Source organism: Argentina silus, assembly GCF_951799395.1.
Source record: "Argentina silus genome assembly, chromosome: 1".
Classification (NCBI taxonomy): Eukaryota; Metazoa; Chordata; class Actinopteri; order Argentiniformes; family Argentinidae; genus Argentina; species Argentina silus.
Genome location: NC_139655.1, coordinates 15,507,131 through 15,530,430, shown reverse-complemented (window position 1 = coordinate 15,530,430; position 23,300 = coordinate 15,507,131). Strand labels below are relative to the sequence as shown.

Sequence of the window (23,300 nt, the reverse complement as noted above, 5' to 3'; positions counted from 1 at the left end):
GTGTAGTGACTGCTGACAGTTTAGAGGAAGTAATGGTTACTTTATCCACCACAACTACCCATTTAAGTCCCCTACACTAGATATACAGTATAACAGACACTTTTATCCAAAGCAACTTACAGGGTGCATACATTTTTATATGGTCCCAATATGAATCGAACTCATGACCAAAGCGTCACCAACCCTGCTACTGCTGCTGTGTATGTGACTGCTGACAGGGTTTGGGGAAGGACATTTTCTGTGTTTAAAGGTCCAGTATGTAACATTCAAGCTTTCTAAAATCTTCCTTATGGTTGTGATAACTATGTTTAATCAGTAGCAATCAGGGAATGAGATCCCTTGAAAGAACGCTGTTTTGATCCGGAAAAAGCGCTTTCTAAAATGGAGTGGTACAACACTCAATTTGCATATAAACATGTTGTTACTGCCAGGGGTTTTCTAGGGGACTGGACTCACCAATGTTTGCCTTTCAGCTAATTTCAATACTGCAAGTCTATTTCGGGGGGTTATATTATTGTTAGGGAGGATGTTGTTGTTTGGAACTTCAAACTGAACTTCGCCGTGATGGCCGGAGATGGCAAGATTTCTGACAAACATACACCCTGATCCTTTAAGAGACATATTTTGCACAGGTCTGTGCAGATTATAGGATCTCGATATAAATAGCATTCAACCTATATTAATAAATTGAATGCTTCACCAGGCATCATAAAGATCTGCTGATCTCAGACACATAATGACAGTACCCACATTCTCCTTTCATACAAGTCCTGTATGTTGCATAAACATATCTGGCTACAATGCAGCTACTGCTGATATGCTAAGGAAGTATCAATTCTAGAACATACTGTAGTAAAGAGATAATTATTTTTATTTTTTACATTATCCTCCTTTTCAACACCATGAATTATCATTGTGAATGAGAGACAACAAATTAATTGCTCATTAGAAATTACATTTATTGGTTCTCAAAATACCAGAGACTCAATACAGAGAAAGGTTTTTACAGTACAATGAGTGAATGAATACAGGTTCTTTCTAGACATGGTCAAATGAGTATGAGTGTGTTCTACAGGTCAAACGACATTTACAGATGAACAGATAGATAACATATGAAGTCGGCTTTAAAACATGCAGGATAGGTTTTTCATTGAATTTCATTGTGCTTTTACATTGTATTCATAGGTCAGCGGACCTTCACTGAAACTCCAATTAATACTCCTTAAATCAAATCCAACTAAGTCTCCTTCATTCACTCATCACTAGTTTCTCATTCATATCATTTCAACAACTAGAAGCTGTCTACTGGGTGTAAAAGGATGTATTACATTATTCCACTTTTTTTTGGGTTAGCGATTATATTTGAGAGCCAATATTTAGAATACAAAAATATATTACCTCTATAGAGTTATTCAAGGAAAGCATTTGCACATAGTAGCGGTAATATCTGTATCTGTTATCTTCATTGTGAAAATGTTGTACCACACACACACACACACACACACGTAACAAAAGGTCAGTTAAACATGAAATTCAAGTAAACAACACTAGGCCAAACAAAGGCTATTCAAGGACCTCATGCATATGCAGTATACAAAAAAGGATAACATTTCCTTCAGCGAAAAGAAAAACATGTCTTGATAGCTCTTGCATAGTGTATGGGTATTTTATGTTTTGAATGGGTCCTGCCCAATGGTCTGTAACCTGTACAGAAACACACACACACACACACACACTCCCTCATTTGGTAAAGCTGGGTTATAGTAACTGACCGTTATGTATCTCTATGCAACGAGCGAACTGCAGGATCCACACTTTTAAGGGCAGCTGTTAGGAAAGAGAGCGGAAAAGACACTTGAAGGTAAAACCACAAATTCACTTGAGTTACACACTTTTTTCTTTTCTTTTTTATCTTTAACAACTTATTGAATAATACAGCTTTTATATGAAACAGAATGCTGAGGAAGTCTGGAATTGTGTCTATACATACTTACTATCTCCACCTCAATTCTATAAAGATAGACTGAAGCAATTCAAAATCCAACTGTTAGTGTTAATGCTTCTTAAATGCAGAGTCTGGCTAAATGTTCCGTTGATCAAGTCTTTTTAGACCTGTGGGCAGCTTTTTCATTTGTTTCCTAAAGTGAAAGGCCGGGTCAAGAAGGGAGGCTTTTTTCACAGTTCTTTCAGTCACCCAGTTAGGAAGAAATAGGTGATACTGTCACAGTGCATACTTGTGCATTTCTCTTCCATGCATGTACTGTCTGTGTGTAACTGACAGGCTTTGAACCAGGGACCTCTCGCAGAGCCACAGGCGATAACCATGATACCAAGAGGACATCCTTGTGGTACAAGTGCTACATCTGGGCTTAGAAGTCACAGGCAGGGCTACCTCATCACAAGAGCGTGATTCCAAAACACTTCCGCTACATGTACACAGTCATCCAATACCCTTCATGCCATGTATATGCACAATTCAACTCTACTCTGCTTTGACATCAGTATAACAAATCTTTATAGTACAGTACATAAAGATCACAATTTGCATAGTGTAACAGCACAGCATTCAATATGGACATGATTGCACATCCTTTTTTTCTCCCCTTTCCCTTTCAAAAAGAAAAGCAACCAAAAAACAAATGAAGAGGATGAATTCAAAACCATGTCTTTCATCTGGGCATTCTAAAGGACTTGACAGTTTGTTTCTGTCAAGTCCTTCAGTGTGGCATCCAACTGGGGGAGATGGACGGGAGCAATTTTGTGACAAAACGCTCGACACACATCATAATACTGATAGACAAACAAACAAACAAACAAACACAAATACTGCGGAGATCAGTGCTACAAAGATACAGGGGACTGGAATAGTAGTGACTCTTTCATGATAAGACTAATGAGTAACATGTAGTGGGGTGTGTGTATATATAAGTACTTTGGCTCAGTAGAAAATAAAGACTGAAAGGAATAATATGTGCACAGTATGCATACAACACTATGGATACTTCTGCTCTGTACAAAATCTCAAATTTGAGGTTACGGAACGTGACATATTCAATCTGAGCGGGTACACAATGTGGAATTGTGTAATAGTCATTTGAGATCAATGTGTCATACTAGAGTAATGTAGCCTATGTTCAGAGTTACGACCACATACTATGAACGGACACCCTAGTGTCTATTCGCCATGCATCATAGAATTGAGAGACAGAGAGAGTGCTGGTGGGGTGTCTCTGGGGCGTGCACAGGCCATCATCATGGTTTCATTTCCACTCTCGTCTCAGTTGATGCTTCCCTGGTAGATGGTGTAGAGATCTGCTCCTCTCTCTCAGTTCATAGCAGATAAAGCACAAATCCACACTTGTTTCCGCCCTGCTTTCTCTAAGTTCATAGTGAGAGGACGGCTCTGGTCTCCGTTGACGCGAGTCTGGCGGATGATGTAGAGATCTGCTGTGCCCTCTCCAAGTTCATAGTGAAAGGGCAGCCCTCCGTTGATACTAGACTTGTGTTATAGAGATCCTCTCTAGTGTCTCATCTCAGTTCATGGCGTGCTGGCGGATGGTGTGGAAGATCCAGTCCATCTTGGTGGTCCAGCCGCCGTGGTGGGCGTCGTTCATCTGCTTCATGAAGTAGTCCAGAGCCTCCTGCTCCGTCTTGTCCAGGGCCAGGGTCTTACGGATGTAAGCGATGTCGTCAAATGACTGCAGCTCGGGCATCCCTGACCCCAGCATCATGGAGAAGAGGTTGATGAAGAGGTTGGCGTGCTGCCTGATGGCCAGGTAGGCCTTGTAGCACATCTCCTGGAACCTGAAAGGACAACGGGAAGATAACAGGAGGTGCTTAGATGGGTAACATTCAGAAAGAAAGATATCTTGTAGAACAGTAGAACAGTTAAACATATAGATCACATGTCAAACTGATTACTAAAACACTAGCTTACCTCTCAAACTCCCTGGTTTTAGTGCACTCCTGGGTTCCTTTGCTGATTACGATTAAGAAGTCTTGTGTCAAGACAAAGGGCACCCTCTCTCGCTTGTAGCCAAACTTCTTCTTTTTGTGATCCAGGAAATGGCCAAAGTCTATGTGAAATAGCTGCAGGGAGAAGAGAAATAAAAACCATCAATCAGTCAAACTTGATTTATACAGCACATCATACAATGCAATACACTTTACAATAAAAACTACATCACACCACATCAGGAAATATCAGGGGGAAAGAAAAATAAGAAATCTCGTCAAGTACCTGTCCATCATCTTTGACCATGATGTTGCTGTTGTGTCTATCACCGATGCCCAGGATGAAGGTGGCTACGCAGTAGCCCGCACACGACCGGGTGAACAAGTCAATGGCCTGGTCGTACCTGAACACAGGGTGAAACAAATACTTTTAATACCAGACAAAAAGCTTCAACAATCTTTTGGTATCTAATAAGAATATATTCCCCTCACAAATAATTCATATTTTCCACCATGCCACACCAACCTTTACCCTTTTGTGTAAATATCACATTGTAATAATATCAAACTATACAAGCCAAACCAAGCTTTGTGCACAGTGTGTCTCTCTCTCCAGCAGCACTCACATCTCTCCCCTGTTCTTGTCCTTCAACCACTGGTGCAGTGTGTGGCTGTTGAACTGCAGCGCCCCCTTCAGGCCACCTTTGCATTGGATCTGCATGATGGTGTGAGAGTTCCTCACCACCTCGATGAGCCCCACACAGTCGCCGATTGACAGGCAGCCATACGGCAGCATCCTTTTACAGAGAATGAAGGATCACATATGGGTCTCGCACATATAAATACATACAGTTATAATAAGCCTCTTCACCCTGTGCTCAGCCTAGGGCTAAGAGCTCCCCTAGTCCAGGCTAAGAAAGCTTTTAGCCTGGGGCTAAGCAGCTGTTTATAGTTGCACTGTCTTACGTCTGGAGCAGGGTTAGCACCAACTTAGAGGTTAGGCCCAGAAATCTCCCAAACAAGGAGCCAAAACTAGCTAGTGTGAAACAGGGCCTGGGATAACCAAAATGGAATGCTCTCATCCAATCACACTGCTGGACCGTAACCATGGCATTTTCTCTGGAGTTAATTTGTTGTCATGGTTAGCTGCTAGCAAAGAGTTGACCAGTTGTAACAAGATAAAAGGTAAGTCTCAAATATCCAATACATTTCATGTCTCCTTGTACCTCATTTCGCCCAGTATATGTTTCCATTTATCTATAATTGGGTGGTTTCCATCCCAACAGCGCACTGCAAGATGGCTAACTAGCCTAGAATGGTCGCATGTTGCTATGGTTATTTCAGTTAACCCAGGGCTTCACTGCACAAGTGTAAATCTTTAGCCTAGGATTAACGCTAAGCCCAGGCTTAACAAATGTGTGTGTGAATTGAAGGTAAGCTAGTTATGGGTCAGTCTTGGACCTGGGTTAAGGATAGAAATGTCGTCTGTAAGAAACTGCAGTAATACACTTACATCTAAGAAAACAGAGATATATACACACTGATATACATTAACATATACATGCATACAGCATATTCCTTCACTAAATATAGATCCCTTGTATCCTCCTAAAGCTACACTGGTTTCTACCTCAGCTCCTAGCGAAGCAATGGACTCAATGTTTAATGAATCAGGGGAAGTCACTACTAATTCAGTCTACTGCTATCAAATTAAGAAACATAAAGGGCTTCATTAATTTACTATTCATGTATGCGTTGCTGCTACAAAGCGTACCTGAGATCAAGCCCCTGGTTCTGCCAGATGTTCTCCATTATCCTAATGATCTGCAGCGTCAGCATGTCCTGCCTTAGATCTGGGGAGGAGTTGAAGTGAATATGAGATGACGAGAGACGGGTAGTCTTTGATCACTCTGTAATGCATTATGAAAGAGTGCAGGGGCAGCATGCAAAAGTCAGTTTGGGTTACATGGCACGGAGACGTAGAACGTGATTCAGTGAGTCTGTTACGCTAGTGTCCATAGGAGTCAAGGAGGATGTGTGTGATGCGCACGCACCATCTCCATTTTTGAAGATGATCTCGTTGCTCTGGAAGAGAAGCTCTGACATCATGTCAGGGTTCTCCCAGTTCAGCCACAAGGGCCGCTTGGCCGATGACATCATCCTGCATTCTTCGAGGCTAAAACAGATGGCAATGGATATTTAACTCAGAGTAAAATTAAGTCGATATTCTTCAGAACATATTAAACCAATTATGAGCTATTAAGTAAACATTTGGTGACTTGAGCAGGTATATATATATATATATATAAAAAATCAATATCAACAATCACATAGGAGAATCATTTGGAAGTTAGGATATGTCTGTTGTGACTTCTGTATTGAAGAATCATACTAGATAAATGGACTTTATTGCCATACCGAAGGTTTCCCAGCTGATGTGCTGGGTTCAGTGGAGAAGTGAAGCTCTGCAGGGCATCCATATAGTCTGGCCTTCTCATCTGCTCCACCAGGAACTTCATTTGAACCTTCTGCGCCTCGTCCTTCTTCTCCTGCTTCAGGAGGTCCGTGAGATTGATGAGTTTCTCCATGGCCTCCACCTGTCTGCTCAGGTGCTTCAGGTACATGCCACATGCCCTGCAGTACGACTCCAACAGCAGGCCAAACCGCTGGCTCACTGTCTTGTTGTGCATCTCTGACCTGCAGAGGAAAGAAAAGTTGTGGTAGGATTGCAATGAAAATTGTATAACAACACCACAAAACAAGTGTAGAATGTTGTCCCCCCATGAATGATGTAGCACCACTCTATAAACACATAAATATAATTCATAAACTTTTTACTAAGACACTCTGGTTGTCTGTTTTACAGTGCTGTGTCCCTGTTGCGCACAGGGAGGGCTTTTCTCTTGGTCACCTTCTGTGACCAAAGAGAAACAATTATTTGGGCACCATTAGGCTACTATCGTACTAACTCTAATGACAATTACCTCAAACACAAATTTCACCATTAGGCTAAGACAAAATATTTGCACAGCCAAATTATGTGAATAGCCAATGTGATTGGCTATAAACCTAGATCACACAACTCTGGTTTTCATATTGACAGTGTTGGTATTAAATTATGCATAACAAACTTCACTCGCAAAATATTATTCCCAAATTTGGAGCAATAGGCCTAGCTTGCTAAATACTTAGCTAGCTATTTTGCTATGATTAGCTTAGCATGTCGCTGCTAGCTTGATACATTTTCCTTTATTTTATATTTACTCTTTGCCTCAAAGGTAGGACACCAGTTGTATCTAATAGATATTGTCACATTTGTCTGACAACAGTGATGATTTGATGAATTTTGATGACTCAAAATTTAATTTACAAGATTGTTAGTTCAAACCCCATGTTTTCAAAAGTTGTGCATCTGTTAAATTTACTTTTTAGAAAACAATCAGATTTTTTCTGCCCTTAGAACAAAGTTGACTACACTTTGTACCGTTGGTGGGGGACAACAAAACATCTTTGTAGATATCATTGGCATGACTTTACTGCTCAAACCCAAGTTCAAGCACAATAATACATTAACTGTATTATTACTCTGGGTTTCAAATAATGTAAAATAGTGCCTATAGTAAATGCTGGTTAACTCTATCACATTTCCATGTACATAACATTAACTATGCAAGATTGTACTTGTAGGCTACATAGAAGGTGCATATACCCACAGTGTACCTTGATATGGCAAATTATCCGTAGTCAGCTTTTCTCAACAAAAATCCTGATATGCACAAACCCAACAGGTTTTACAGGACCAAATACAAACTGACATGCAGGCTGCCAAAGAGTATTCAAGTGATCATCGACAGTACAGACACAGTACAGGATTTCATAACCAACATGATGCTATTAAAGGGATAGTTCATCCAAAAATCATAATTTCTTTCACATACCTTAGATGAGGTCTGTTGACCAGCAGCGACACCATCTGTGAAACGCCTGTCATTCCATTTGCCACAGCAGCTGAGACTTAGCATATAGCTTTTGGCTTAACATGGATTCTGAATTTAGCCCAACAGCAAATAAGCCTACTTAAACTATCCAAACACGAAAAATACCTTTATCGTTTGCTTTTCGATGTAGACAAGGATTGTGAAGAAACGGTAAAAGTTGTTTTTATTTTATTTCTTGCGAGATGCCTGAGTATCTGAAATTAGAACATAATGATGTGTGATAATGATTCAGTTTGATGACAATTTGAGTAGATTTAGGTGTGTAATGCAGACAATGCTGATGGGCAAGATTGAAAATCCATGTTAAACTGCTAGCCGAAACTATATGGTATGTCTCGGCTGCTGTGGCAAATGGAATGACAAGTGCTTCACAGTGTCACTAGTGGTCAACAGACAACATCTAAGATAAGGGGAAAAGGTAAGGTGTAAGGGAAAGAGTAAGAAAAGGTAAGGTGTAAGGGAAAGAGTAAGAAAAGGTAAGGTGTAAGGGAAAGAGTAAGAAAAGGTAAGGTGTAAGGGAAAGAGTAAGAAATTATGATTTTTGGGTGAACTATCCCTTTCAGAAAAAGAACAGGAATCAACTCACTTGAGATGCCAAAAGAAGAAATGTCCTATCCGCTGATTGGTCAAAGCCTTTTTCAGCAGAAACCGGGCCAGTGGGTTGTCAAGATACTGCTCGTATTTCAGCACCTGGTGGCAGACAAGCACAATGCATTTTATAGACATGCAGCCTGGTGATTTCTTCCCATGACCATATGTTTAACTGAATACACCGAAAACAATGTTGTTTGTTGCACGGAAAATAATATTCCAAAACATGTAGTACCAATCAAAACATTGTCAAATCCATTCAACCATGCATAACTGTGGCAAATTATGTTGGATCCCAGATAGTGGGTGATTACCCATTCCATAACCATTTTGTCTATTTAGTAGAATATAAAGAGGGTTCTATACCTGGACCAACTGAATGAGGTATTGAGAGAGTCTGTCGTCTGTTAGGTATTTCTCAAGGCACTTCACGGCAAAGTCTCGGATCATGGGGTCTGGGAAGTTGCAGTCCAGCAACTCCATGGCTTGTTCTGGCTTAATGGCTGGCCAGTCCTTCAGAAGGCAATACATCTGGAGAACAAAATAAACAAAATAAATAAATAAAGATTTGTCTGAAATAAAACATGACTCAAAAACTAAACAAATGGCTTATAAATTTGAATTAATGATGTGAATGTACTAGGAATCAGGAGTTATACTCATGTCCGTACTTGTAACTTTAATTACGACTTGATACTCATAACTGGATGATACTCGTGATCGGACAAGTGCGATTTAAATGCTTAAAATGATGATGCAGGTGGTTCAGAATGACATTGAGCAATTCGGCCAGAGCACACATTAGCGAGTGCCTGTAACTATTCCTCCTCACAAATTGTTCCTACCAGTTATTTTCAAGGAGGGCAGGCACATCACACACATCTCCCATTCATTTAGAGACAGCTAAACTGGCCAATGGAGTTATTATTTTGAGATAGAAAGGAGTCCTTTCAGATTACAGATAATATCTCATAATGATGGGGTGATCGTTCGTATCTGTAAAACACCCAAAATCCGTAATGAGTACTTGTTTCCTTCTAGGAATATCAAGTGTCAAGAGTATGCACTGTTAATGAGAGCAGCAGTGTCAGCAGCAGTAATCTGAGACTGTTTACCTGTGCAACCTCATCCCTGGAGTTCCATTTCACTGCAAGGAGAATCTTGGGGAGTATCTCTGGAATACTGACACAATAGTGTCTGAAGAAGAGAACAGGAGAACATTTGAGTGTCCACTCTACCATCCACAGAATCTCTATACATCCAGTAGGTAAACTTGTTTACTGCACTGCTGCATGCACACACACACACACACACACACACACACACACACACACACACACACACACACACACACACACACACACACACACACACACACACACACACTACCTGTGCCTCCACAGGAAGTCCTTCTCCTGCTCAGTGATTTCAGACAGCGGGTCTCTGTTACACACCAGGCGCAGCTGTTCATTGTCACTGTCCGTTAGGGGGTTATCCCGTGCCAATCTGTTACTCTGGAGTAGAAGACATTCCCATGTTCCTTCAACTTAGTTTGGCTAATAAGCAGCAAGCTACACAATGATTTGAATAAGACCCACTGATTGTGAGGAGACTAGGTCTGAGCCCAACTTAGCAATACTAAATCAATGACACGACAGAAATTAACAAAAACAGATGACCTTACCAAACCAGTGTGGCAGTAGTTGAAGCCCAGCTCTCTGGATATGTTCCAGTTCGCATGCTCCTCTATGGCTACCATGTCTGGGAACTTGACTGGGCTGCTGAAGTGGTCAAACTCTAACTCCAAACAAGGGGTTTCCTGTGTCAATAAAACAGTGAGAACGGTTTACTCTAGGGCTTTATTTCAACAATAGAAGGCTCAGTGTCAATGAGTAATTAATAAGTGGATAAGAGGCTTACTTTAATGGAGGCAGCTTATTGCTAGCTCTGGCTGTGTTTAGGGCTTGGGGGTAGCTAGCTAATAACTGTGACCTAGAGGCAGCTTATTGCTCTGTTGTGCTACGATTGGGGCTTGGGAGGTAGCTAGCTAGCTAGATAATAACTAACAACTCTGACCTTGTTTGGATTGGAGCCGGTGACACCAATGGGGTTGAGCAGGTCTTCCATGCCGTGGGGGACAGGCCACAGGTTGAGAGCCATCTTCCCAGCTACCAGTGTGTGGGTGTAGTCAAATAGGTTGATGTTGCCCCAGGCTAGTGGACAGTGCTCCTGAATAACAGAGAGAGACAACACAACATTGGATTGAGTCAATAACAATGTAAATGTCAGTTTAGAATTCAAAGAAATGCAAGTTTGAAATTGACGGTAAAGTATAGGTTTGATAAAGTGAAGGTGCATTCATTACCAAATATGCACTTGTATCATTTCAGTATTGCTTGCCTTCTTATTATTCCTTTTAATAGTTTCAAAAAAATCTGCATACTTATTTTCAAGTGTTCCACCACCCCATACAGCCAGCTGTATGTTAGAGGATTGCCTGGTACACTCACCTCTTTTGCCCCCTTCCTCCCTTTCACAGAGCAGATGGACAGACAGAGACGGGCTGCTCGGGGGATGTCTGGAATGTACATGTCGTAGTTCAGCCACTCGTTCCACCTATGATGAGACACAAACACATTTAGAAATCAATACAGACACAAATCAAATCAACACATATGCAAACACATATACAAATCAAAAAGGCATCCCTCTACATGGCTAAAGAGGAGGTGATCCAGCAGAAATTAAGTTAATTACAGTAAATCCCTATGAGTGATTGTATTTTGGGAAACAGAGAGTCTCAGCGGATAACACAAGAAAGTGTGAAACACTTATTTCCACTGTGGACCTCAATGAAAAACAAAAACAAAAACACAAATAAATAAATAAAACAGTCCAATTTACAAACCTCCAAAATAGATAAAAACGTAAGACCACAAAATACAACACAACAATCAGCCTGTCTTGATCCCATTATACTATCATGGGCCCATACAATAATACTAAAAACTGTACATCAACAATAGCTACAGGGCACCGGCCCTGGCTGCTATTCTCCTAAGAGTTCATCTGTCTCCAGAGATGAGCTCTAACCTGTCCTTTTAAAACACCCCTGAAACAGTTTAATAGGCAATAGGAGGCTATTCCACAGCAGAATCCCTGTATAAAAGAAAGAGTTCCGTGATGGACTGTTTACTTTTGGCATTTTTTAACGATAAAGTGTGTTATGTCCATGCTGAGTATGAACCATAACTACATGGGAGGTTTTGGGCAGTACCATTCATGATGTTATACATGTGGTTGAGCTTCAGCTGCTCCACTCTGAGCTGTACTGGTAACAGGCCTACTGCTTTAAACTCATTCACTCTACTGCTTTAAACTCATTCACTCCAACATGTGTTCTGGGGGGTGCACTGAGCAGGTACCGAATTATGTTGTTTTGCATAACCTGCATCTTGCTCCTAAGTTTGGTTGTCAATCTACTGTACCATGCAGAACAGGCACAATCAAAATGACACTGTATCAGGGTTGAGTAGTACTTCCTTAATTTTTATGTCAAACTGCCTTGTTCTGCGGTACAGGAATTTATGGTTGTCAGCACTTTTAGACAGAACTCTGGCAGAAGTCGACTCACCTGAAAGTAACTGATCCAATGTCATGCCTATATATGTGACAGACGCTTTAGATTCAATGTCGTCTCCATTACAGGTCACTTTTATCCTGCTTACCTTTTGCAGATTATGTCTTTTCCCTATGAGGCTACAGGTGACCCAGTACAAGTGAAGTACTTGAGAGGACAGTTGAATGTGCTGATAGGAGGTGCAGTACCTGGGATTTGAGCATGGCACGCGCTGAGTGTTCACATTGTCACACAGCTGCTCCCCTCCGTGGTATATCCCAGTCCGGACATAGATCTAGAATCAATGCCAGGGAGAGACATGAACATGGATCAGTCTGATAATAACCTCTTGATCACACCAGTAACCAGTTAACATCAAAGACCTTTACAAACATCATTCATGTAGAAAGTGGTCAGTAAGCCCTGACACCTGGACATCTGAGCTGACAACACCTCCGGGTACCTTGTCGATGTCCCTGATGTTGACATTGACATATGTAGCACACAGTATCCGGATCCTCAAAGTGCCGTTGATGGTCCACAGGGACTTGGTAGCCGTTTCTCCGTTCATGTATGGCGTTGCCGTGGAGATGCGTCTTGCATACGACGGCATGGTAAAGGTGTCAATGGGCAACTGGGAGTACAGGCTGTCCTTGGCCATGAGCATGAGGTTAGGCATCCGCCCCAGCATGATGCAGCTCCGTACATACTGAGCAGGAGGGGAAAATCACCATTACCGCTTGTGTTTCTGCATCGTTTCATCCAACACAACAGCTAACTGTACTAACATCATACAAAAAAAATAAAAATGTCAGCAATTATCACAGCTGCGTTTATATGAACAACATGTAAGTACAGTATGTGTACAATATATATGAATGCCAATGTACTATCATAATTCACAACATCCATTTGATCAGTCCCAAGACTGCTCTTGTTACATGTGGGATGAATATCAGCCTAGAGTCAAGAGGTGGGTTACCTTGTACTGACTCAGAGGGTATTTCTCCAGCAGGTACTCGTCACAGCCGCACACTTTGAGGATGTACTTGCCCTGGTACTCCTGCACGCACATCTTCAGCTGCTCGTGGGACAGCAACATGCTCCGAGTCTTCTTCCTGATGGCCTCGGCAATCACATGCTCCGGAACGCAGTCATGGTTGATCTTCAGAGTGTACTTCTGTTTGTCATTGCTCGGCGATACTATGACCCAGATGACCACTATAATTTGACCTATGGAAGTAAGTAAGGTAAGTCATACATCAAACATGGAAAGGTCAAGACAACTGACTTCATTCTCTGCCTCTTCCTCAAAACAATCACAACTATGCCAAATTAAACGGTGGTTATATCAATGAGTTACAATGGTTTTAGCTAACTTTATACTATATTAGGCTGCTATACATGAGGGATATGTTCCCTCTCTCTTAGACCCAAACCATTGATTCATGTCCTACCTTTGTCCAGCTTATTGAAGATGTGCTTAGGAAGTTCAACTGATGATTCTACATTGGGAGGGTAGACATACAAAGCTCTAGTGTGAGGTCCATTGGTGTCCCTGAGGTCCACAGACTCCTTGCAGACATTTAGTATGTTCCTTCTAAAGTCCTGCACCTCTGAGTCCTTGACCAAGTCAAACTCACATATAGGCATTCCAATAGCAAAGCCTGTGAAAAAGAGAAGCATATGAGGGAAGTGCATAGCTTTCAGGTACATCTATTAAGCTTTCTTGCATACAGTGTTCATTTAAGAGACTTAAAAACTGGATTTACTATATGCAAAACATGCATATACTGCCAGTAGAGTGCCTGACTGCATCAGAGCCCGAGTAGGGCCAGGTGTTTCCCTGTCCCTACAGTAGATATAAAGAATATGTGAGGCGTACCAATCTCTCTGTTGAGTATCTTCTCCTCTCGGTTCCCTACTGGCTCAATCACTTTCAGGAATGCCTGAAAGAGCCTCAAGTCACAAAGTCTCCTGGTCTCATCGTAGAACTCCTCCCTCTCTGCCTCCTGAGTGACGCTGACAAAGATGTACGAGGTCTCCTCCTGGAGGAGGTGGTGGAGAGGATACTTCCTGGCCTCCTTGAAGAGTTCATGTTTGACCGTCACAAGCGTGGCCTCTCTCAGGCACTCCAATGTCAGAATCATTCCATTGGGTAGAAGGCAGTCCACCAGTATACTTGGAGGCATCAAGTGCATGCCCCATAGTTCTCCAGAAGACGGCCTGGGAGGCATGGTGGTCTCCTGCTCCTCACAATTCTAATAATTCAGATGAGTAATGTGGACCTACTGGGAATAAAGAGGGACATTACATAAGATGCAGTGACCCGTTTATAATGATGCATTAATGTGTGTGATAAATATTCAGCATGAGGGCAGTGGCATGGAGTTGAGTTATAAGGTGTATGAGGTATATGGTTTAAAAACCATTATCTTTTTTACAACAGGGGATGCATACACCAGAGATTATTTGAAGCTTTAGCATACACTACCGCATACAATAATGGATTCATTTGCCGTACAAGATAGGAACAACATGGTAATTCACCAAGGTGGGAGTAGTGCAATTCCTGTGGGACAGATGTTGCTCTATGAACAGATTTTCTCATAACTAGTAGCAAAGCAAAGACGTTGGCAGTTAACAGACTGTGTAATATGTATCTGAGTGTCAAAATAAGCATAGCCAGTAGACTATGATGAAATATCTAGCTAGCTAGTGTGTCAGTGGGATGCTAGCAAACTTACTAGCAAGAACAGCTAATTAGCTAAATACATTCTGTAAAATACGGGTGAAATACTATAACAGAAGTTTGGAAAACTAACAAGTGATAGTAATCATTTACTAATTGCTTGCCAGAGGTAATATTTGGCGAGTGACAGGGTTCAATTTCAATTTCAAAATACCGGTGTCAATGGCTAGCTGACAAACCTGCTAGCTGTTTGTGCTGACATAGCTGTCAGCTAGCTAGCTCATTCTTATGCTTCATAAGACATTTAACATTTACTCGCAAATAGTATAGTGATTGTCTCGATGAAGTTACGCCCTAAGTTCACAATCATTACATGCAACTTTCTCTAAACGCTTATTCTCGAGACAACTGCACGAACTAGCTGAACAAATCCATTTCGTACCCGGGCCGTTCAAGACCTCTCGCCCACAGTCGTAGCGCTGCTATCTTTACTCCATCCAAGTATTGGGACAGTCCGGAAAAACGTCGTTGGCTATTTTTTGAATAATATAAAGCGTTCTCAAAATAATAAGTCCATTACATTCCATAGCGTAATGCCCACCGCAATTCCGAAAAATACTGCATTTTTGATGATAGCTCGGTAAGTGGACAGCTAGGTCGTTTAGCTGTTTTAGCTAATAGACTAGCTTCTCTTTACGGACCGCCCTCCCACACAAACGCCCGCGGCGGCACCGGGCTTTGACCTCGAAGACATGATAGTTCCAATCGATGTGAAAAACATGAATATAGGCCTATGGATCATCCTACAGTAAGCTTTTATCGGTTTTGCATTTTTAGGACAATTAATGCATTTATTTAGGAGAGATAAGAAACAGGAGAAAAGTGAGTAAGAAGAACACAATTTATGCGCACAATTCTGAAAACTTTTCACAAAAATAAATGCTTCAATACAATGTAGATGAGGGAGTAGATCAGTATGGGGGGTCCCTGGTCCTGAAGTGTGAGCTGTTGTTTCGGTGATTTTGTTTCAGCCCAACTGTGTAACACACATAATCATATCATAATATGTCATGATTATATATCTAATCGGCGAATCTGACTATCTAATTGACGAATCACAATTAGTCAATCATGTTTCAGTGTTGAAAGGTATGGCCATTTCAGGAAAGATATTGGATTGGCTAGGCAGGACAGCAGAGGGGGCCAAATGCAAGGAAACTGCTCCTGCCTTTTTGTTGTTGATTGCTTTCTATGGGAGCAGGTGGGGCCACGCCTCAAGAGATGCCAAGCCACACGTGTGATAACAAGATGCCAGTCATATGCTAAGCTTGGAGCGAAGTTGAATGAAGCTGTATGAATCAATGAAGCTGTATGCCCTGAAAAGAAATGTGTCTGGTGACAGCGATAGAACAATCATGTTTTTATTTGCATTTAATTTTCATGGGATTATGAACAAGATACGTACAATGAAGTGTTTATTACAGTTCCATCATGTACTTGTGTCACAAAGCTGTCCATACTGTAGACTAAACAGTACTGCTTATTTCACATCAAATCACTTTATGTGACAATATCATATGCCTCACCATGGGATACAACATTGTTAAAGATACTTAGTACAAATAAGGTTTGTGAATTGCACCTCGACTGTCAGAGAGGCACAAGACAATACAAGACACCTTTTCTCAAAGCACACACAATTTCTGTATGACAGACTGAACAACAAGCTGTTACTTTAGGGTTTATGTGAACTGTGTTTGTTGACTGAGTATTTTCATGTCATGGTTCATTCAGCATCATTTTTTCACCATCAGATCATATTCTGGGTATTTCCCCAACGCCCCACTGTTCACTTATGCTAAAATGTGGGGGAGCTGCATAAAATGTATAAAGTTGCTATAAAGTTATAAACTCTTTAATGGGTAGCTGTTATCTTCTGCAAACACAATGGACAATTTGGGAAAATGAACTATGTCTGGTTTGATCAGCACAAATTTAGCTTGCATTGTTGTCTATGTGAAATAGGGCATGCAAAGAGGATACCGAACTTCCTTTAAATTTGAATAGCCGGTTAACTACTTTGAATAAAGTTTGAATATTTTGACATAGGAATTAGGAAATATTCATACTACAAGTTTCTTTTCACAGAGGTCATACGTTTCAGCTGTTTTCAGATGTCTGTTTCGGAACATTCAGTCTACATTAAAACAGTTCCTGAGTGGTAAGGAGTGGTAACCTGTTCCAAATGCCTTAGCCAGTGAACAACGTTACAAGAGGTTACTGAGGGTTATTTGGATAAAACAATTATTTTCATGTCATCTGTCTGGCAGCCATGTGAGTGGCTCTCAGCAACCACGCCTCCCTTCTGCTTCTTGATCACCTCTTGATCTTCCCTATCTGCTCACACAGAATGGAGAGGTACTGGGTGAGCTTGACCATGAAGATGATGAGGGTACCCCCTGTGAGCATGCAGGAAGGCCAGAAGAGCGAGTGGAAGACAGCACTGCGACCGTACAGCCGTGTCAGGAGAACGCTGTCCTGCTGCTCTCTGGGGTCGTAGTAGCAGGGAACCTGCTGCCGCACTCTCAAGCGCTCTGACATGTTCACGATCATGGCGTGCATGGCCGTGCTGTCCTTTTGACACTTTGGCACATAGAAACACTGAAAGGAGAAACGTGGATGGCACTGAAATTAGTCATGGGGCACTTAGTTCAGCATGCATACACTACTGCCTTAGTAACCATCACTTGATACACAGCATAAATATTTACTGGCATGAATAAGCGATTGAGTAAACATCATGTAAACACGGACATACTGTAGGGCGTAAGCATGACTCATGCATAGGGGCAGGAGTTTTTCCTGATTATGCCACGAGGCCAGAGTTTTTCTTGGTCAGGTTATGTGGTTAGTACAAATTATGGGCCCTATCAAGCCACATATCACAGTATTAATCAACATTTGAAAACACCCAGCCACTCACACTCCCAGCTTCCCCTCTGGCTTTGTGCTCACCTCAGAGTTGATGTCCTGTGTTTCCTCGTTGTGAGATAAGCGGCTGACCCTGCCTGTGGTGTTGACACTGACATAGATCTGCAGGCAGGGGTACTTGGAGCCCCTCCAGCAGTCTGACCCACAGCTGAAAGAGCAGTTCATTTCTGCTGTGATGGTGGAGTTGAGAACAATACAGACACTCTCCTCTGTCCACACACTGTATGGGGAAATGAGGGGAAGAACAATTTAAATAAAAATTGATGGGTTCAGTTCAATGAAACTGTTATTGCAGTATTTTCATAGAAGCACATATATTTGAAACATATGGAAACATGCCCATGTTATGAATTGTGGAATATTTTTTCATACTCGGAAGTATATTTTTACATTTTTCAGCCTAAGACTGGCAGTAGTTGTGTAAATATAGTAGTGTAAACTACATTAATACTGCAAAGGCTGGTTTGATTCCTTTCCAACTACTCTATTGTACTCTATTCCAACTACTATTGTAAAAATGACTGGCACAGTACCTGTCTGCATAGGAGCGCAGTATGGTGATTCCCAGGACAAAGTACATCATCATTGATGAGAGAATCAGGCCCAGGCCCAGTAGTAAAGCCCGGTCCTCACCAGCCTTCAAAGCTGTCACTGTCTTCTTCTTGTCCATCAAGTCATACTCCCGGAACTTCTGGTAGATAGACCTACTGTTGGTATAGTATGAAACTCACTCAATGAGATCAAAGTAGACATAGGCAGGATTATAAGGGGCATGGAGAGAGTCAGTTGCCCTTCTAAAATGTACCAACTATCAATCCAGAAAGAGAATTCTATGACCAGAGAGTTTCACTGGCTAAGACTTTACCTCCTCCCCCCCCCTCCTGATGCTCCTGTACGTTTGGCCCCTGTCACAAGGAACATCTTCCCAGATGACCCACAATGTTCTCTGTTCAACGATTGTTGGAAAGACCTGCACAAAATTATAGTTAATTAATACTGTAGTCTCACATGATCAGAGTAAGAGCTTTCAGATGGAGAAACGACTAGCAATCATCAAAATAATTTTGGAGGGGGGGGGAGTTATCCCACAACCACTGCTTTTTATCTCTTTACCTCCATCTCAGTTATAACATGACTATTATGCAAACATCACCACACTAGCCCATTATGTGTCGTGCAAACAAAATTTATATATGAGCAGTTTTTTGCTTATCATCATAGAAACAAAAAATAGTGACAGAGCAAAAGAGAGCATACCTTTGGTACATGTCTTTGCAGTCAAAATCGCAAGATCAAAAGCCAATTGTAAGTGTTTTGCAATTTTACAATTCAAAGACGATAAAAATCCAAACTGCTGATGTGTATTCCTTCTAGGACACTTCAATGAGTCTAAATGATGTGAATGGACGGACATCCACCTCTCATATATTGGTGGTTCAGGTCAGTGCCACCAGGTAAACATTTAATTTTGAACACAAAGAAATATTAGTGAGGTGAGACAGAATGATTGATTGCCACAGATGAAAGGTGCTAATGCTGATGAGGTCCTCATGAAAGACACACTGTACCTGCGGGAGCGCGAGCAACACAAACCCTGTCAACACAAACTCATTGTGTCCCTCTCATTCAACAACAACAACTACCCCTGGTCCAAGCATCATCACTGAGCACTCAGCTGTCTTACATTGGAAGAATTTAGCCCCTATGTATACAGTATGCAAATGAACTGCATGCAACCCAGACGGTAACCCAGGTGAGGGTTGATGCAGCCCCACTTTGTAGATTACCAGGATCTTTATTCAAAAGGGTAATTTGGAACAAAAAGATTTACATGGCCATGTGGAAGCCCAGTGTGTCCATTTGTCAATATCAAATGCATAGGCAGACTGAGCCCTGGCAAATCTGAAAGATCCGAGCCATTGTAAAATGTTTATGAAATATTAAACGATCTCTAGAATTAGAATTGAATAAGGAAAATAACACATTTCAGGCATTTTGCAAAACAGGAACAAAAATAGATACATCAAGCTTTGAAATCAAAAAGCACAGTCATGCAAATGTAAAAAAGGTTTAGATTGAAATAAGATTGAGTGACTTCATCATTTCCAAATGTTTTCAATTTAATTAATTCTTTGAACATGTCATAATTACTGTAATCTCGGAACCCAGAATCTCATTGGAGAGTCTGATTTAGCGAGCCTATAATTACTGTGTAGCTATGCAGAATAAATTGGCTCTAGTTAAACATAACATTTGTGTCTCAATGCCAAGAGTAAAATAGAGTAGAGAGAAAAACAGCCATCATCAGGAAAAAGTTCCTGCTCGATGAGTAATTTCTGTTTTAAAGGTGCAATCTGTAATTCAAACAACAACTAACCACTCTCAATTTCATAGACAGAGCTATGTATGCAAGGACTGACCATCCATGGTAAAACAAGCTTATAAGTTGGGTTCTGATGGGGTAAGGCAGTTGAACTAAGCTCATGAGGCATTTATAAGTTATATTCTTCAAGAATCAATGACTATATCATTAATTTAAAAATCCAAAAATGTATGTACCAATTACAGATTGCCCCTTTATAATGGAATATAAATCAAATGTATCTAAATATATGAAACATACTGTGCAGATTATGTGTGAAATAGATGCATCTATATATCACAGATATATTTTCTGTCATGTTTTTGTACCATGGACATATGTATGTTAAACATGTTTCATTGATTATATATATTATGTATAAATCACTTGACATACATTTTATTTAGTTATTGGGGCACTTTATGGAGGATATGTGAGTCGATGCTGATGTAATCATGGCACTGCAGAAGGACAAGGATGGAATGATAAGTGGTTATAGATGACTGCATATGTCGTACTAGAATCATCATTTAGAGAGAATAATTATGGATAGGCTGTAGCTCCTCCATGTGATCGAATGATGTAATGGTTGCTGAGTGTGCAATATCATCACATGATGTCGCAGGGCAAAAGGCCTCCATGTGGCTAAAGGATGGAGGAGGTGCGTCAGTGCACAGGACTGTTTGAAAATGCTAGCAAGAGCAAGAACGCACTGTACCTACGGTATATTCCCATTATGCTTTAATGAAGTATGCGTCCTAGCCATTGATATACTGTATTATCAGAGGATCAATGGTAATCCAACCACAGAAGACCCTGCAAGGAAGACATCATGCTGCATTGCTGACTGCTACTTTATACAATACACTATTTACCCCTGTTTAAGTTTGTGAAATGTTTATAACACTTTGAGTGAGTGAAATAGTTACATGCTCAGAGGCCAGGCCAGTAGGACTATTGTATCTGTCGAGGGTGATCAGATTAAATAAACACTATATATCAATCACACCAGACAAATACAAGTGAGGGATAATGATAATGATAGTGTCATACATAGGTAGAGCATATTTTGGTATAAACCCCTTGAAGGCTCAGATTTGATCTCGTCCCTGGATTAGTGGGTGCGGGGTGCTAACAGCATAGGGCCTGACATTTACACTGCCATAGGGTGCTCTGGATTTCAAAGCTTTACTTTGTTAATAATCTGCTTCAAAGTGCTCAGATAACAGCACTTGCTTCTTTGAGAATGTCTCAGACTGTCTGCCTTGTCTTTCGAGTGATTACTGCTCTGTGGCCAGGTGTCCAAGTGTTTGTGTCTTTAAAAAGACATGTGCTCTGTTGCAGTGCTACCCCTCAAAGCAGAAGCAAACAGCAACACTTAACAACTCAAGGTGTATAGACCAGAGAATGTGAATCTGGTAGTGTGGACAATGTAAGCATGAAACACATGTATGACATAATGTGTCATATGATCTTCACACATGTATGTACAGTGTACAGTATATAACCATACCAAATTAATTATTTTTTTGTATGTTTTATTTTTGTCCATGACAACTTAGAAATGTAGTAGACTCACCAACATACCTTTTATTTTGACCACTCAAGATTCACAACATAGCTTATACTACACAATGTCCTGAATGATTTGAGGTGTATGAGCACAACAGAAAGTTATGATATCCATATTATTCATCATGTCTTTGTCATACAGCATCATACACATAATGTCATTCAATGTAGTCTTGACAAGTTACAATGGCACAGCTGTAATTCAATGGTCTGGCTTAACTCATTAACGTTTTCACTCCTATGCATCACTAAGTATGGAACATCTCTTAAAGGTAAACATTTGCATTTGTAAGCCCAGTAGAAAGGCCACGTGTTGAATCAGTAAAGTCTTACCTCTTGTTGGATGACTGTTGTGATAATCCTGGGTAAGGAACACAACTGTCAATGGTGACTCTCCTACATGGTCTGGGCTCTCAGTGACATGAGTCTGCTAACTCTTATTTAAACCCCAACCAGAGTGAATGGGATGCTTGTCATACTTGTGAGTGTAACACAAGTACAATACCCTCATGCTTAAAATGAGCAGCTTTGACAGGCCCATGTCATTGTCACAGTCAGCATTGTTCAGGTGCATGTGAACTAGTAAATGAAGTTGTTGCATTATTGTGACATACCTGCAAATACCTTTAATTCAGTGGTAGAATATACAAATACAACTGTTGAATGGAAAACCATTTTCATATATGTGCCACAAGGTGTCTCTGTTGCCACAAAAACAAGACCATTAAACTACCCCCGAACAAGGGGGTTTCCTGTTGGACAATGACTGATATCCAGCAGCTCTGTGATTCTCAATGAAAATATTTTTATGGTGTAACTTTTCAAATGACATTTCAAATGAAAAGAAAATGATGTGAATGAATATCTATCTGGGCAGCCATTGTGGACATTTTAATATCACAGACTGAACAGCAATTTGTTATTGCTTGTGTAATCATTCAGAACCATGTTATTGTGAAAAGTATCACTGATGCCACTGGGGTATTCTCATCAGCTTTTCCCCAATTAGTCAGCTCATGTGACATGATTCTGTTATGCACTATATGCCTTGTAGGGGGATTTCCCATGCTCCTTGCAGCCATCTTAGATGCATGGGCTCATTACTGGTCTTCTACACATCTACATTAAGACAATCATTCAGTAGTCTCTGCTGGTGCTCCCACCTCATCCTCTCACCTGTCTCCCTCAAGCTCTCTTCCCTAGGGGTGGTCAACCCTAACCTAATGAGATACTTAACTGTTTCTGATAGCAGAGTAATGGCTTGTCTCTGAGAAGCTTACAACATCCTTAAGTGGTTGTATGCAGTAAAGCTCTGCCTTGTGCCTTCTAGTAAAAAAAAACAGACAGTATTTATTTTTACCCTGACCTTAGATCTAGCCCTGAAAATAACCAACCTCATATAGTATGAGAACAGGGCAAACACATGCCCAATATAGCACAGGGGGATGGCACAAGTACAAATGGAATGGCATTTGTATATGTAGCTTGGCCTTCACATAGCCAGAGAAGAATCACAGGCTT

The 23,300-nt window shown here is 41.0% G+C and overlaps 2 protein-coding genes across 3 annotated transcripts; both read right to left on the bottom strand.

Annotated features, from left to right (window-relative positions):
• Window positions 1-2,619: 2,619 nt before the first annotated feature.
• On the bottom strand, window positions 2,620-15,512 carry LOC310806066 (phosphatidylinositol 4,5-bisphosphate 3-kinase catalytic subunit alpha isoform). 2 transcript variants are annotated; one of them, XM_083672022.1, is made up of 20 exons: window positions 15,297-15,512; window positions 14,048-14,453; window positions 13,620-13,829; window positions 13,145-13,395; window positions 12,626-12,871; window positions 12,372-12,457; window positions 11,054-11,159; window positions 10,620-10,772; window positions 10,228-10,362; window positions 9,933-10,057; window positions 9,659-9,740; window positions 8,910-9,074; window positions 8,539-8,642; window positions 6,373-6,651; window positions 6,009-6,130; window positions 5,729-5,807; window positions 4,581-4,751; window positions 4,241-4,358; window positions 3,938-4,089; window positions 2,620-3,804 (listed from the first exon to the last, which is right to left on the bottom strand). In XM_083672022.1, the coding sequence occupies exons 2-20, from the start codon at window positions 14,397-14,399 to the stop codon at window positions 3,534-3,536; spliced, it is 3,207 nt and encodes a 1,068-aa protein (XP_083528148.1). In that variant the 5' UTR covers window positions 14,400-14,453; window positions 15,297-15,512; the 3' UTR covers window positions 2,620-3,533. The 2 variants fall into 2 exon arrangements, with proteins under 2 accessions (XP_083528148.1, XP_083528149.1); XM_083672023.1 differs by having other exon boundaries at window positions 14,048-14,450.
• A 1,718-nt stretch (window positions 15,513-17,230) lies between these two features.
• On the bottom strand, window positions 17,231-18,766 carry kcnmb2a (potassium large conductance calcium-activated channel, subfamily M, beta member 2a; the record flags this gene model as incomplete). The annotated part of the gene is made up of 4 exons (XM_083684740.1): window positions 17,231-17,515; window positions 17,870-18,065; window positions 18,379-18,552; window positions 18,711-18,766. The coding sequence occupies 4 exons, from the start codon at window positions 18,764-18,766 to the stop codon at window positions 17,231-17,233; spliced, it is 711 nt and encodes a 236-aa protein (XP_083540866.1).
• Window positions 18,767-23,300: the final 4,534 nt, after the last annotated feature.